The sequence below is a fragment of the Sinohyriopsis cumingii genome, chromosome 1 (assembly GCF_028554795.1).
Source record: "Sinohyriopsis cumingii isolate HCF-2022 chromosome 1, ASM2855479v2, whole genome shotgun sequence".
NCBI lineage: Eukaryota > Metazoa > Mollusca > Bivalvia > Unionida > Unionidae > Sinohyriopsis > Sinohyriopsis cumingii.
The window spans coordinates 39,009,694-39,026,870 of NC_142961.1; the positions used below are offsets into that span (position 1 = coordinate 39,009,694).

At 37.4% G+C, this 17,177-nt stretch overlaps 1 protein-coding gene across 5 annotated transcripts in view; it reads right to left on the minus strand.

Moving 5' to 3' along the window:
- LOC149806745 (ornithine decarboxylase-like) overlaps window positions 1–17,177 on the minus strand; it is a 135,242-nt gene that overhangs the window by 18,873 nt on the left and 99,192 nt on the right. For all 5 annotated transcript variants that reach the window (XM_089957112.1, XM_089957105.1, XM_089957119.1 and 2 more), the window contains 2 exons: window positions 5,355–5,479; window positions 420–510 (listed from right to left, as the gene is read on the minus strand). In XM_089957112.1, coding sequence (XP_089813238.1) covers window positions 420–510; window positions 5,355–5,479 — 216 coding nt within the window. The remainder of the gene's footprint in view (window positions 1–419; window positions 511–5,354; window positions 5,480–17,177) is intronic.

Sequence of the window (17,177 nt, forward strand, 5' to 3'; positions counted from 1 at the left end):
TCTGATCAGAGGCCACCTGCTCAACACATTTGTGATGGACATGACTGGACAGGGGAAGACAACTGATCACAGGTAACACTACAGTGGTCCCCCCTTATGAGAGGCCCATTTCAAGAGAGGTCACCATCTTTTTAAAGGCCACCTTGCCTGCATGACAACAAAATAGTATATTTTTTACCATTTTGTACTCTCATGGGAAGCAAGCCTTTTTATAAGGACAGCCAGCTTGTCAATGCAGAAGGGGTTGCCTTTTAAGAGTAGAACCACTGTATATATGCCCCCTTCACAGATATGGCAAGGGATGTAAAAAAGGAGATAGGTTTCTATACTAAAGTAAGAAGAAGAAAAAAACTTTAAATTTGGTCTTTTGTTACTGTTTGTTATTGGATTTATCAAATGTATCTGCAATTTGCATGTACCTTCAGGTTGTTCAGAAATGCTTCCTGATTGTGTTGATTGAGGTTCCATGAGCATTCTAGTTGGGACAGATTGGCTATCATCATCTCTGTGCTACAAGAGAAAGGTATTATGATTTCAGTTCTAAACATGCAACTTTTTATTTCATCAAATCTTTAAGTCCATCACTATAAAGAACCTCAATATACCACTGGTATTCTTATCATGGATTCCAGTGTATAGATTTAATTTAATTCTATTATTGCTACTTGATTCATTATACATGATTTTATTTCTTGGCCACTGAGAGTCAAACTTAATATCCTTTCATATCATTAAGTGTCTTTAAAGTTTTGTGCAATATTATGAGAAGTTAACCATTGTCATAAGGAATATATTTAGTATAGAAAATGGAATTTTTGTCTGAATTTTAGACTGGAAGATGGCAGGATGGGAGACAGATAGTATAATGTGGGAATTAGTCAAAAGTGAGTGGCAGCTAGACACAGGGTTTATTCTAAGATTTGCAATTGTGATATTCATGCTTATTTTAAAAGTCATCTACAAAAATCAACTTAATGCATGATAATCATGCATTATATTTTAAAGTCCTACTTTTATTTATTCATTATTTTCCATCCTATATTCAGAAACACACCCCCCCCTTCTTTCTTCAAACTGAAAGGAGAATTCCCCATCCCCACACATTTTTAAGTTCTAGAATGGAATAATCAAACTTTTGTATTGTTGTCAGTGGTATAAAGAATATAACTGGTATACATTGTCATGTAATAAAATAAATCTTATAAAATTAAAGAAGTTCATTAATAAATTCCTTTATTCCAGATGGAATTCCTTTATTCCAGAGCTGGAATTTAACATTCGATTCAACATAAGTGAGCCATTAAATATTGTATCAGGCTGATGATGTAATGAACCATAAAAATACTGTTGAACATGATGCCTTAATTTTAACTAAAAAAATATAAGTTTCTGAACAAATGTAACATAATGGGAAAAGAGAAGAAAGAACAAATACTTTTAAAATTGTAAATACCAGAAAATAATAATTTTATAAAAATTAGGACCTTTACACTTGGGATCATTCAAACTTTTTGAAATTTCACTAAATTGAAGTTCACATATAGAAGCAAAATCAGGGGCCTAAAAAAATTATATTGTATGGTCCGATTGACAAAAGGATGGATCCTGCTGAAAAGGATATATTTCCCAGTCAACAGTTGATCAATCCCAACCCAATCAAACAGCAAAATAATTACATTGTGGTGGGCCCACCACCATCCCCAACCCCGAAATTAATTAGAAACATTATAACATTAATACGTATGATAGGAAAGAATCAATGCAAATGGCTCCACATGGGGAAGACCACATACTTTTCTAATTTTACAAATATTATACATGTTAGAGAAACAATTGAGTTATTTGCATAAAGGAATTTCTTTACTTGATTATACACTCAATTAGCTATGCAGTCATTTTGTCAGGGAATGGAAGAATGGATAAAGAATCCTATTTTGTAAAATCCAGTAAAATAGATAGTAATTGCTGATTGCAAAGTAATTAATAGACTAACTTAATACAGCAAGATATCTGATGTCAAGTAAATGCTATTTACCGACAATGTATGCACCATCAAATATAGTCTCTGTAAATCTTGTAATATTAACTTTTAGCATTAGATTTTTGAAAGAATTGTCATGCATTTGTTTTAATGACAATCTGCTGCCAGGAAAAAAAATAATTGTCAGTTATTTACTTACTAAATAATTTTTTTAAAATATATACAATTTTTGTTTTTCTTTGAGAGAGAGAGAGAGAGAGAGATGCATCCAATTTTGCCAACATTCTAAAAAGAACTGAGCTTTGTGAATTTTGCTTGTTTAAAAGGAAATCTAGATGAAATGTCGTTTTCCGTGACAGAGACTTAATTTGGTATCGAGACATTAAAGGCAGTTATTTCATTCTTTTTACAGTCAGGAGACTGGTCTATGAACTGCAAATATGCACACAACATATTTGAGTCTCAAGAACATAAAACAACCATTGGAGCCTCACGTTCAAAACTAGGTGCAATTTTCAAGATTGAATCATCAAAATTTAGCTCATGAATTTGGTAAATTTCATTGCCTGCAGTATGCAATCCTATAACCCGAGAGATAATTTGAAATCATGGAGTTATCATGTTAGTGAGTAAACTCAAGAGTGTGTTGTATTTTGCCAGTTTTCGGGACTGTTGGTAAGCATTTGGCAAGCTTGTGCAAGCTCATAATTGGCTAGTTCATAATTGGCAAGCTAGTTCAAGCTCATAATTGGCAAGTTCATAATTGGCAAGCTTGTGCAAGCTCATAATTGGCAAGTTCATAACTGGTAAGCTTGTGCACACTCATAATTGGTAAGCTTGCACAAGCTTGTAATAGGCAAGCACGGCAAGCTTGTAATTGATATGCTTGCACAAGCTCATAATTTGTAAGCTTGAGCAAGCTCACAATTGGCAAGCTTATGCATGCTTGTAATTGGTAAGCTTGAGCAAGCTCACAATTGGCAAGCTTACACATGCTTGTAATTGGCAAGCTTGTGCAAGCTCGCAATTGGCAAGCTTGTAATTGGCAAGTTTGCACAGTTTCAAATCTAAGCTTGCACAAGCTTATATTGAAAGCTTTGCTGCAATCTTAAAAATAAGCTTGCAATTTTGGTTTGGGTGAGCTATCGCCAGATATGAAGAATGATGAAAATTCATGCACTAAAGACCTAGGGCATAGAATCACAGGTAAATTTACCACAGCGGCATTAGTGGATTCCAAACATCTTAGTAACAGGCTTGTTATCAAAGAGTCCAAACTTAACTTTGACTTTGACATCATGGACACTGTACATGCTGATACATGTATTTCAAAATGCATTGTCCACACTGAAGAGATTAGTGGGCTCCACAGTACACTCATTGAAGTGCATCCATGCCTGCTTATGCAAGTATTAACTTGTTAAAATGATTAACAAATCTCCCACCAATTCAGTTAGAGTTGCCATGGATTCATTTTACATCAATAAAAACTCCTACCAAATCTCAAAAAACCTCCTGCGTTAGTGCTGACTAAACATTCACATGGGAAAATAACACTGGATGAATTTGTTTCATGTGGCCACTGAAGCATTAAGAAAAAAAGGATAAGATCACCTGTATTATTTGCTAAGTATTATGCACCAGACCGCTATATCCATGGTGATAGTCTTGCTCTGGTATCAATGGCTCCACCATAGCTGATCCAGTAACATGTCACAAACTTGTGCATCTAAATGGTGGAGGAGGTACTGGTAAAATAACAGGTTATTAACCTGTTTAAAAATTTCACTGATTTTGTTGTGTTAGCACCCACACATAAACTTGCAAGCAACATGCGATAAACCAGACAAGTTAAATCACAAACTCATCAGTTTCTTCACATGGTGGAGTGATTCCAGCTGAGATCGTGCGATAATATGGGTGACACCAGTGGAGACACTGAAAATGCTTTTGACATGGCTGAGCACCAGCTTGACTTTGTGATTATGTGTGGGGATCAATCACAACCACCTCCAACTGCTGGTGAGTATCCTAATGATTGGCTCGGTGATTACAGTGATTATTATAAGAAGTCTTTTATGACTATCGTGTCAAAGAAAAGCCATCTGATCATATCTGTTAAGAATTCTATACCTAGACGGTCAAAATGTTGAGAATTATATGGTCTGATTACTTTATAGTGATTAATCACCCTAAACTACAAATTATGGAAAAGGTGGTATACCTCATGAATCAAAACAAAACATTTTTGCAGTATGTCATCCAAACACACCACCATTGCAATGAAAGAGGACATCTTGAGCAAGATATGTACTCCAACATTCTGGACTAAGGGCTTAGATTAAGGCCAGATGGAAGGGAGCAGAATTGGTAAAATACCCCATGTTATACAAAAAAAAGAAAAGAAGGTATTTGCATGATGCCATATGAATTGGTACATGCAAGTATGCACTATAGAAGTTGACAATGATTCCTCACATTGCACATTATGATAAATAAACCTTACCAACTCCATCCTGAATCTTGAAGCAGGAATAAAATGATTGAGCCTGCTTAGATCTATCACAGGTCTCAATTTTTCGTTTGATTTTGTGACCTGAAAGGTTCTGGAGTAAAAGCCCTGGTAATGCAGTTTTCCTACTATCTCCACCGCCTGTTTTATGAGTTCTATCTCCTTCTATAAAATGTCTACATTCATGGGATTGTTTTGGTCTTCCATCATAAAGGGTGATGACAAAATAACATCTACAAAATGACTTGTATCAATCAATCAGTTTCCATGAAGAGGTTGATCCGAGTGTGGGGGACAAAATGTGTCTGGCACCCACAGATGTGTAGCCAGCAGGCAGGAGGGACAGCAACAAATCACTGACAGCTGGAAGGTGTCCTGGGAATGAGAAATTTCGCTCTCTCCACTGCCTGTAAAATTATCAATCCTAATGCACCACATCTATTGCATCTCAATAATGCACCACATCTACTGCATCTCAATAATGCACCACATCTATTACATCTCAATAATGCACCACATCTATTGCATCTCAATAATGCACCACATCTATTGCATCTCAATAATGCACCACATCTATTGCATCTCAATAATGCACCAGATCTAAGATACCTTATCTAGCATTCCTCAACTTTCACTGCATTCTAATGTGCCGCACCCTTTAGGTAATGCCCCAACATATCTCACCAAATGGAACACCACATTAAAACACCTAGATACACACACACACACACATGTACCACCAAGTTCAGCATACTCTGAGTATCATACCACATTTACACACTGTAACTTAAAAAACACACTGCACCTAGTACACCACACAGTGCATCATACTGCACCTAATTATATACACTTTATACATACCAGCTCATGTACTTCAAGATAACTGCAGTCTTTATGATGCATGGTCCATAAGTCACAGCCAGCAATCACATTGTCAAAGGTCAGGTCACACGCACAATACTGGCACGAGAAGATATGTTTCTTGTCTGTAATGGAAGGAAAGGATTAAAATTACATATACATCACTTAATATATTAGTAATACTATCTTTAATATATCTCATATAACTGACCTCACATAAAATAATTACATTTTTATGGATCTATTGAACAGCAGAATTAAAAGGAGGGGGTTTGAAAAATACTTCCAGCCCCATGAATAACTTGAAGAAAAAAATACTTTTCTCAAATTTTAAAACAAAAAGATCTAATTCATCCTTCATATTAGTTGAAAAAAAATTATCTTCAGATGCAATAAAACAATTTCCTGATTGGAATGAAAATCACAGCCCCCCCCCCCCCTTCTCCCCTGAATATTAAATGACCAACCACTAAAATAATCATCTTGGAGTTTCTGATAATAAATTCATACTCAGATTTGATAAATGATTGTTTTAAATGAATTTCATACATGGTTCTTGACCCTGTATTATATTTAATATGTTCGCTGAAATATGTCTGGAACAGCATTAGGGCTTCTGTAAACAGTAGGATGTAACCACTCCAAGGGAACTAGTTCCCTGCTACAAACATTTTTTGGAGGAGCTGACCATCTAATTTCACTGGTAAAGGAAATCACAAACAGCCAAGTCTATATCTACAAAACTGAGATAAGAGTAAATTAAATAAGCTCTATACTGATTGACAGGAAATTGTTAATTGTGCCTTTGGATTAATGCACATCAAAACCTGAGAGCAGCAAAGTTGGATCCTAAAAGCAGACCTATCTACATATTAAATGGTTATACTCCATAGTCAGCATCCAAGCATATACTACAAGTTGCCTAGCCTAGCAATTACACAAAGACAACTTGTGCATGTACAAATGAGCAATAAGAAGTATACATCTGCAATTCTGACTACAGATGTGGAAAATAACTTTGATAGTGTTAGATTTTAAGTATACAGTAAAGCCTCTTCTAAGCCACCACCTCTTTCACATGTAACAACACAAAGAGGTCTCTGAAGACAGTTGGTCTCTCATAACAGGTCTGTTCGGGGGGGGGGGGGGGGGAGGCAATTTTCAAGGTCAAATTTCAACTTGTAATGCTTACAATTATTGTACATGTATTTTATTCATGCAAGCATTCATCTGAAAATAATTTTAAATATAAATAGTATCAAAAGATATGTATCTATCATCAAACAATTTATATTTGTCATAATGTTAACATATCCATGATAAGTTGTAATAAAAACTTCAAACTTCAAACTTTTGATTCGACTTGGGTGATCCTGCCTGTTTCATAGCATTGCTTATAATCTACCTATCAATAATACATGAATGTACAAAATCAACTCATCAAGAAACAGAATAAATCTATTTAAAGACAAAATCCAAAGGTTTAAATTTTCACTTTGACATAAATGGATTAGTCAACTCAATAAACAGGGAATGTAACTAATAAACTGTGATGAGCAGAAGAACTTGATAGCCATGCCATTTTCATATTAGTTTTAGTAACATCAATAGGCAACAAATAATAGGAATCTTTAAAATGATTAAAATGAATTCATCTGAAAAACAGTAGTACCTTACGAGGAGTAAAAGACTGTTACATCCAGGCATTGCTTCAAAACTCCGTACTGTACATAAACAAAGTACTTGACGCTTAAAGCTGGCTAAGAAGATCTCTCAGTATGAGATAATCAGCCTTGTGTGAGTTTTCACAAAGAAACAATACAAATATTAAATTGAAATGATTATGTATGTCCATTGGCTAATTGACTTAAAGAACAAATTGCTAATATGAATACATGACTTTGGCACTACAGTGCAGGTTGGTAATGTACTTTATTTTGGTTTGTGGTCAATAAAAACTGACCTTATTTCGAGAACAACCTGATTAAAATGTGGAGAATAGCCAGACTCAACTTCTTCCTTCTTTTTTAAATTAACTTTTTTTAAATTCTAGGTCTGGAATTTAGTAATTTAATAATCTGTACTTCACGGGCAGGCTCTCCTCAGTAATCATGGTTACAATGGATTAAAAAACGGTGAGTAGTGTCTCATTCTGCAATGTGGCAGCGCTGAAACACATACTTTGCCCAAAACTTCTGACCACTGGTCATGTTCAGCAGGTGGTCACTCACAATAGTGCATTTAAACATCAAAATCTATTCCTACATGGCAAATTTGGTCATAAATGACAGGTGATTCATAACAGAGTTTGCTCAAATCGGGTTTTGTCAACCAGTATTACGTTTGCTTACTTGACCATGATCAAAACATTCTGATGCACAGTTTGTGCAGTAAGAAAAAGCATATATTTACTGTCCAAATTATACAAACTAATACTGTAAGTAAGCAGTTACTAAACTTTTTTTAAGTACTTTGTTTTGCTTCAAAAAAGTTTTAATTTTCAAACTTGTAGCTATTAAGACACCAATTTTTCCAAGTCAAAAATGTTTCTTCGAAAATACGTTACCCAATCATAATAACTTAGGAGAACTACCACTACCTCACAAATCCAGCCCTCCCAGATACTACTTTTAGCTAAAGGGAGCTAAAAGTTGTCTGCCAACCTATTTGGTGATCAGGCAAAGTTATCTCCCCTAACAAATAAGACTGGTGCAGCAATTTTAAGAATTCATGGACCAATACCATCCAATCCAGAGGATTTATTAATATTCACCTTAATTAGCATATCAAAAACATCAGCTTCACTAACATTAGCTACTGAAAAATAATTATCATCAAGAATTTTAGCTCTTATAAATGATAGAAGATTATAGTAGTTCTCTTTTGCCTTATCTATCAGGTGTAGTTTTATTCCTCCATAGCTTTCTTGTCTTTTTTTCTTATGGAAATTATCTCTAAGGTGCCTAGCCTCATTGATCTCAGGGGTAATCCACTTGGGTGTAATTTGGTGTTTAACCCTTTTCTTTTTTTAATTGGGGCATGCTTGTCTAAGGCTTCATTGAACATGATACCATTTGTCTGAGGCAGTGTTGACATCAGCTATACTGCAGACAGATTGCAAGGGTTTGCAAACTAAATCATTTAAGAACAATTACTCATCAAACTGTTTGAAGTCCTTGTATTGTATTTCAATGTGTTGACCATTTTTAGATGATTTCAGAACATGTCTAGTTATACAGACTGGGTAGTGATCACTCTGTACGTAAACTGGCACATTAATTTCACTTATGTTTTCAGGTTTATTAGTATAGACATGATCAATGATAGTAGCACTTTTATGTGTTACTCTAGTTCGGGTGTTAATTAATTGAGTAAAGTTGTAAAGTTTCACATTTACTTATCCATGTTAATGGTGGAGTTTTCATGTAGTCAGTGTTAAAACCAACTAATAATGATAGTTTCTAAATCTTCCTTTAGTAATACTTTTTGAATTTGCACCTCAAATCTATCAATCCAATCAGCTGTCGAACTAGGAGGCCTGTAAACTGAACATAAGAGTATTGGCTTTGATTGGGCAAGGGTTACTTCAATCCAGATACTCTCTATCCCGATAGTCTCTAGATCAACACATCTGTTATAACTAATGGAACTGTCTACATAGAGAAGAACACCCCCACCCCTCATAGATTACCTATCTTTTCTTTCATCAGAAAGAAACCTGGTTTCACATAGACATAGAATATTGACTGATCTAGTTTGCTATAATATTAATTTAATCTCATTCAGTTTAGAGATGATGAGTTGAATATTTAGGTTGATTACTTGCAGACCTCTTTTGAGGAGGCCAAAGACATGACAATTTTAATCAGAGAATTGATTTTCAGACAAGGTAGTATGCAATGTATTGTTTTTAGACTTAACAGATTTCTTTACATTGCCTTGATTATTTACATAAATACATGAAGAAGATAACATACAAGATCCATCTGTTGTACCATGACCACATGTAGTGGACACATGAGAATGTTCAATATGAGACTGATTTACATTCCTTCAAGACACTGATGTATCAGACACTTGAGAAGCCTCAGAGAAGTAACTTGAACATTATCACATAAGTTGTTCACATGTTAACAAGTTGCACTTTGTACATGAATCAGATAGTGCCTGAAAACTATTTATATAATTATAATTATTACATTGAAAAGTATACACATATTCTAATGCATTTTGTTGCTGGATATGTGTTGCATAGGCCTGCACATCATTGCCTTCTACCTATTGGTATGTGCACAACCTTTGCTTATGTCCATGTTCATTACAAACAAGTCAATGAATCTGTTTTCTCAGACACCGCTGTGTTACACTACTGTGTTCTCCACAATACAAGCAATATTCTGACTCATGGCTGACCTCTTTTATAAGTCTTATGTACTGGTCTATATTCTTAGCAAGCAAGGCAGTACCTCTGTTGAACAAGTGGATTCGTTCTCACTGGTATAATTGTTGGTTCACTCGATTGTCTTTATTCCAGGACATGATATTCTGTTCCAATTGATACTCCTGTCCTTTTATGAGAAGTAGAAAGAGGCATGATCTCCCTCGACAACAACAGCTCTGTTAATGTTAACGAATCACCTGAAAGCCCAGACTGGGTCTTGTAAGTGGTCTTTAGTTGATGTGTCCAGATGAGACAGAGGATTTGAGAGATGGTTCTTAGTGATGAAAGAGGATGCCATCATGAATAAGACTGATCTGCTATGTCAGAACTTGCATGTAAATCAAGTCTACCTGCATTTGCTAATGTCATGAGGAAGTAGGCAAATTGCAGGAAAGTCCTGAGAGCCTTATGAATAGAGACATGAAGGTATGCACTGTCTAAACCCACAGTGATGGCAAAATATCCCTCACAGATATCGTTCAAAATGCATTGATGTATTTCCAGTGGGAACCATGGGGCACTGATAAATGGAATGAAGGTGCTTAAGCTGATGACCAGATGTAAAGAGTCGTCTGAAGTTGGGACCAAGAAAAAGGTGTGGTATGAACGATGGACCCCTTTCAGTGCTACATCCGCATGGTATGCAATTGTTGGAGCTTAGATAAGATGGCTTTCAGAGGTTCATGTCCTATAAGTGGCCCTTGGGTCCTTTTGTTGATTCCCTGTACTATCCCTGTACTATCCCTGTATCAACACTGTGGTTGCAGAAGGGAGGGAAATGTGTCTCCTTGATGGCCTGTTAGAGTACTTTATCCATCGGGATTTTAAACATAAGTCAGAGGATAAAGGTCATGCTCTTAGCTTGAGACTGACTCCCATGCAAGCCCTGAGGTATTCGGAATGGGAGAAGATAAGCTGCAAGATAGCCAGAAAGAACAAAGGTCCAACAATGATGTCATGGTAACAATCTTGCTCACTAAGTGTGCAGTGTCAACAAAGGCCATCTGTTCCATATGTATGGAGTGTGGCAAGATCACTGTCAAAGCTGATGTTCTGAATGAAATGCTGGTGGTGAAGGAGACCACAAAGTACATAACTCTCCCAGACTGCAAACGTAAAAGTCAGAACCTTCCATTCATCATAAGACTGACAAATGCTGAAGCACTGGTGCATGGAGTCAGAGGAGGAAGACATTAAAGCTCCGGGGGTGGAAAAACATCCTCAATTGAGGTTCAGAAGGCAGAATCTTCCTGTGCCCTTGTGTAGGGTAGAACAGATGATGGTACTGGTAGAACAAGCAACATCATTTTGGTCATGCGGAGTGAGGGTACAGTCCTCTGTAATGAATGAGACTTAAATGGCAAAGAGGGTTGAGATCTGTTCTGACTAAACTTGTAGAATGCCTTGAATAAGAAACCGTGACTTCAAGACAGACGCTGAGTAAAAAGGATCTTCTCATGGCAGAGTGCAGAGAAATTGTGAAGTGACATCTGAATGAGTATCACATTGTGGTATGAGTTAAACTGGTCCCTGCACATGCCTGCCAAAGTCAGGTTCAATGTACTGGAAGCCCAGGCTGTTATTGATTGAGCCTGTAATATTGATCCTTCTTGATCCCTAGTATATGGCCTAGGCTGGTCACAATGGAAATAGGCCATCAGTGTGAGGAGGATATCATTAGGATCATCATTTGGGATGGGTTATGGTATATTTGATCCATGTAACCTGTCCATGTGTCTGCTGAATGAGAGGGAACTTGGCTGCTAATGTTAGCTCTGTCCCATTCTGAAGGAGGAATCAAGTTTGACCCCAGGGAGGCAAGGTAGGGGCAGTTCCAAAAATGATGAGTCCTGTGGTAGTGACTTGTTCTGAGCATCACAGTCAATGTCCAGTGCTTTGTGGCTAAAGGGTAAGTTGAATTATCTCCCTTGTTCCCATAAAGATTCACACTGAGGAAAAAATCAGCATGAAGACTAGTGATGTCTTCAGTCTGAGCTGTATGTTCTTTGTGTTTTGCTCACAGTTCTAATCTGTACAACCAAACAGAGCAAAATGGATAAAGCTGTAGCCCAGCACCTGTCTTAGAATGCAATTTCCATGCAGAGCTAAATCATTAAAAGGGTGACCCAGAAATTGATAAGCCTAATAAAGCAAGGAAAGATACACATTAAATCTAAAGATAAAAACCACCCATTTATAAACCTGTGTGCTTGCAAGTGATGTTTGAATACCATGTGGGTGCATTAGCTATACCAAAATTTGAAATGATGGTTACCTGGAAAAAGTAACAACAGGCAATACTTGTAGGGAAAAAGGCCCCAGAGACTGCCCATACATATAAAATTCATTAAAGTAGGTGCACAGACACTACGAAGGCCTTGGATAGAAACTCGCCATTATATACCCATTTGTAAAGGAATTACACATATATAGGAGTTATATGAGCACTAGAGACTTGCATGTATAAAATAAATATAGCATGAACTGACTGTCAAGTCACTTAGGTTCCACTTAAAAGTACCTAAATTTGTGTGGACAACAAATTGTGACAATTTTTAAAGGCAGAACTCTCTCTTGATAGAAAGAGACTAAAATGTTGGAAATATAGATGGAGTATTTTTTCCTCTGAAGTAAAAATCTCCAGCTTGTAGGGGTATATCTTCGGGCTTTTGCTAGGTCTCTCATAATGAGAGTGTACTTCTTGGCATGAGCAGTAGTAATAACTGGGATATTCTTACACTGTGCTGCCAAGTCGGGGGAGATCACTCTGCTCGATCATCAAATTGGTCAGCAGACAACTTTTAGCTCCTTTAGCTAAAAGTAGTATCTGGGAGGGCTGGATTTGTTAGGTAGTGTTAGTTTTCCTAAGTTATTATGATTGGGCAATGTATTTGAAAAAGAAATGTGAACATTTTCTGTGTCCAGCAGAAATATCAGAATCTGCATGATAACAAGGGTTGCATGAATAATTTTCTCATATGTTAATTCTTTGAAGAATATTCCATTTCACTTCCCCCATAAGTGCCTCGTGATCCCATGAGATGAGATGACGCTGGTCACGTGGTTGGTCAGAGAACAACGGTTGCATGAAGAGTACAGTTTGGGAGCAAATTAAAGAAGAAAACACCAAAAATTAACAGCGTAATATACGACTGCGGGAGAAAAGTTTGGCAGTCATCAGGTTTGTGCATTCCGAAGCACTAATTTCCGCAAACTGGGTTGCACCTTTGCAGAGGCAAAGTGTTGCAGATAGTTTCCCAAGTTTTCAGTGAACTTCAGTGTCAAGAAAATGGAGGGTGCGGACCACCCAAGGCAGTTCCCAGAGGGGACAGGCTTAATGAGTGAAATACTCAAAAATTGTCGCAAACGCAAAGGAAACGTCACAGATGATGTGAGTACGGTTTCCGGTACGGGTCTGATGGGGAAACAAATGCATTCGCCATCAGCAACTGCCACCATAGGTATGAGGTCTAGTAGGGCACATGCTGGGCAGCTGGGGAAAGCTACATTAAGTCGACCATTCCGACAAGAAGACATGACGTCATTGTCTGATACTGGCGCAAGTCACGTGATTTCCGCCCAAACAATCAATATGGCTACCCTGGATAAAGAATTGGCCATGCAATGTCAGTTGTGGACACAAAACGCGGATGTTGTGTCCAAAATGCATGCGCGCATGACAAAAATGGAACAGATCTTGGCGAGTGTTTCTAATCAAACCCAAATGCCAAACACATCAACTGCGGTTTCTGCAGGATCGGCACACCTAGGGCAGTTTGGAAAGGATTTGGACACTGTGCACGATAAAGGGGACGTCGACTCGGATGTGGATGTTGCAGGTTTAATTATGCCAGATGCAGATTCAGAGGTCAGTGCAAATGATGATGATGATTTGTTTACGGACTTGGAAAGTTTTGTCCTGGAACATCAAAAAGCTGGTCCAAATGTGGATGACAAATTAGCGGAAGTCCTCAATAAAGGACTACGTTCTGTGTTAACCTCCGACAAGCTAAAACCCTTGCAGGAGAAGTATCCCAGACCAGGCAATTGTGACAATTTAAAGGTGCCAAGAGTCAATATTGAGGTCTGGAATGCAATGTCAAAACAGGCAAAGAGTGTGGATATACTACTGCAAAAGTTGCAAACTCAGGGCAAATTTTGGTCCCTACCTTAAGGGCATTGGAATTGTTCAAAAAGCATAGAAACAATCTTCGAGAATTGCCGTTAGATTCAGTTAGGGACCTTGTCATGGATACTTTTAAAATGTCATCGTTTTTGTTCAGCGACTTCAGTTTTAAGCGTCGTGACTTAATAAAACCTGAGCTAACCGACATGTATCAGCCCATCTGTGCTGCATCGAATCCCATCACAGACTGGCTTTTTGGAGATAACCTGAATGGGCAGGTAACTAAGCTAAATGAATCCCAGAAGGCTGGGACTCAGCTGCTGGGAAAAAAGCAACAAGAAGCAGCAAAACGTCAGGTGGCATCAAATTTTAAAAGCAATGTACCTTTTTTAGGACGTTCTTATTCACGGACCGGACACCTCCGGCACCGAAATTATCAGGGGCAGCAAAATCATCGCTGGAGACAGGGTTTCAAAAAAGTCCAGAAACAAGGAACTGGATTTCTCAAACATCGGAAGGATCAGTAAGATCTTCCCAGGCTATTTGTATGCAGCCTCATGTAAGTACATATGTTTCTTGTATGATCAATACACCTGACAATTTTGTTGCTGGGAAAATTTCAGCATGGTTTGATGCATGGCAGAATATTACTTCAGATCCTTGGATTCTGAATACTGTGAAAGGCTATGAAATAGAGTTTGAACAGCAACCTGTGCAAACGTGTATACCTAACCAACTTAAAGTCTCAATAACTGAAGAGAAACTGATAAATGCTGAAATTAATAATTTTCTTGCAAAAGGTATTATTCGTAAAGTTTATTCAAAACCTGGACAGTATTTTTCAAACATTTTCATTAGACCTAAAAAAGATGGGTCTATGAGACTTATTTTGAATTTAAAACAATTCAATACAAATGTTGAGAAGATACATTTTAAAATGGAAACTTTGAAAACAGCTGTTAATGCCATGAGAAAAAATTGTTTCTTTGCATCTGTTGATTTGAAGGATGCCTACTATTCTGTTCCTGTGGCTCAGATACATAGGAAATATTTGCGTTTTCAGTGGTTTGGGAATATATATGAATTTACCTGTTTGCCAAATGGTTTGGCATCTGCACCATGCGTTTTCACCAAGCTACTGAAGCCAGTTTTTGCATCATTGAGACAAAAAGGGTTCACAAATGTGGCATACATTGACGATAGTTGTTTGTTAGGGGCATCTTATGATCAGTGTAGGCAAAATGTTATGGAAACAGTTCGTACATTTGATGGCTTGGGCTTAACCGTTCACCCCAGAAAATCTGTGTTTGAACCCACCCAAAAAATAGTATTTGTTGGATTTTTGCTAGACTCTGTCACAATGACTGTCCGACTAACTCAAGATAAAGCAGACAGTATCGTTGCTCATTGTTCTGACATATTGCGGAAACGGAACATCACTATTCGTGAATTAGCTCAACTTGTGGGAATGCTTGTTACTTGCGAACCAGGAGTAGAGTATGCACCTTTATATTATAAAGATCTAGAACATGAAAAAGATAAATACTTAAAGATACATAAAGGTAATTTCGATGCTTATTTGTCTCTTTCGGAAGAGAGCCGACAGTGTATATCTTGGTGGATATCTAATGTGTCCGCCAGTTATAAAGTGGTTTCACATGGTGAACCACAAGTTGTCTTGACCAGTGACAGCTCCCTTGTTGGTTGGGGGGGAGTAAATCATACAACCAAAGCTGAAACAGGTAGTCATTGGGATCAAGAGGAACAACTGTATCATATTAATTTCTTGGAACTGAAAGCATGTTTTTTGACATTACAATCTTTTTGTTCCAAAGTGACGAACACACATGTGCGCATCTACATGGATAACTCTGTAGCAGTTTCATATGTGAAAAAAATGGGGGGCCGCATTTCTAAACTGCATAAATTATCACGTGATATCTGGCTGTGGTGTACAGTTAGGGGTATCTGGTTAAGTGTTTCTCATTTGCCGGGAACACTAAATTGTGATGCAGATAGATTGTCTAGAAACATAAATGATGATTCTGAATGGAAGTTAAGTGCTACAGTCTTCAATGCAATCATTAAAGTGTATGGGCACATAGATGTGGATTTATTGGCTTCCAGGCTAAATCACCAAGTTCTGAGTTATGTTTCATACCGACCTGACCCAAAAGCTATAGCAGTTGATGCTTTTTCTTTAAAATGGAATTACAATCGTCATTATTGTTTTCCACCTTTCAGTATGTTGGGAGCAGTGCTGCAAAAAATGGCCCAAGACGAAGCAGATGTTATTTTGGTGGCACCACTATGGACAACGCAACCCTGGTTTCCGAGTCTCCTGCATGCTGTAGTCGGTCCTTGTTTTCTACTGCCACGTCCACAAGACATTCTACACTTGGCACACAATCCACAACGACGACACCCCCTCCAAAAATTGAAGATGGATGTTTTTCACTTATCAGGACAGCACTCAAAAGTCAAGGATTATCAGAGAGGGCTGCCTGCCTCATCATCAATTCATGGAGGACATCAACTAAAAAACAGTATTGGGGTCATCTCCAAAAGTGGATGCTATTTTCAAATCAGCGACAGATTAATCCATTTGACCCACCTGTGACTATTGTTATAGAGTTTTTAACAGAATTAGTAGATAGAGGTTTAGGTTATAGTTCTGTAAATACAGCTAGATCTGCAATTTCATCATTAGTTAGTCTTACTTCTAAATCCAGACTCGGCAAGAATGTTTTACTTAAGAGATGTATGAGAGGAGTGTTCATTGCAAAGCCTTCATTTCCAAAATACACTTTTGTGTGGTATGTGCGGCTTGTGTTTAACTATTTTCTCTCTTTACAAGGCAATGACCAATTATCGTTACAGGAACTTACTATGAAGTTAGTCATGCTGCTTGCTTTGTTGACAGGACAGAGGTGTCAGACACTTCACCTTATGCAGACAAATGGCATTAAATTTGGTGTAAACAGTGTACAAATACACATTTCTTCATTGCTGAAACAATCTAAACCAGGTAAACACCTGGAACCTTTTGTTTTTGAATCTTATCCTTTTGACAAAAAATTGTGTGTTGTTTCTTGTTTACAGTGTTATTTGCAACGGACTAAGCTTTTGAGAAATTCTGAAACACAGTTATTTATCAGCACACAATCGCCACATAAAAAAGTTGCCAAAAGCACAATATCAAACTGGATAAAGACTGTTATGAGAAAGTCTGGTATTGATACTGCAGTTTTCCAGG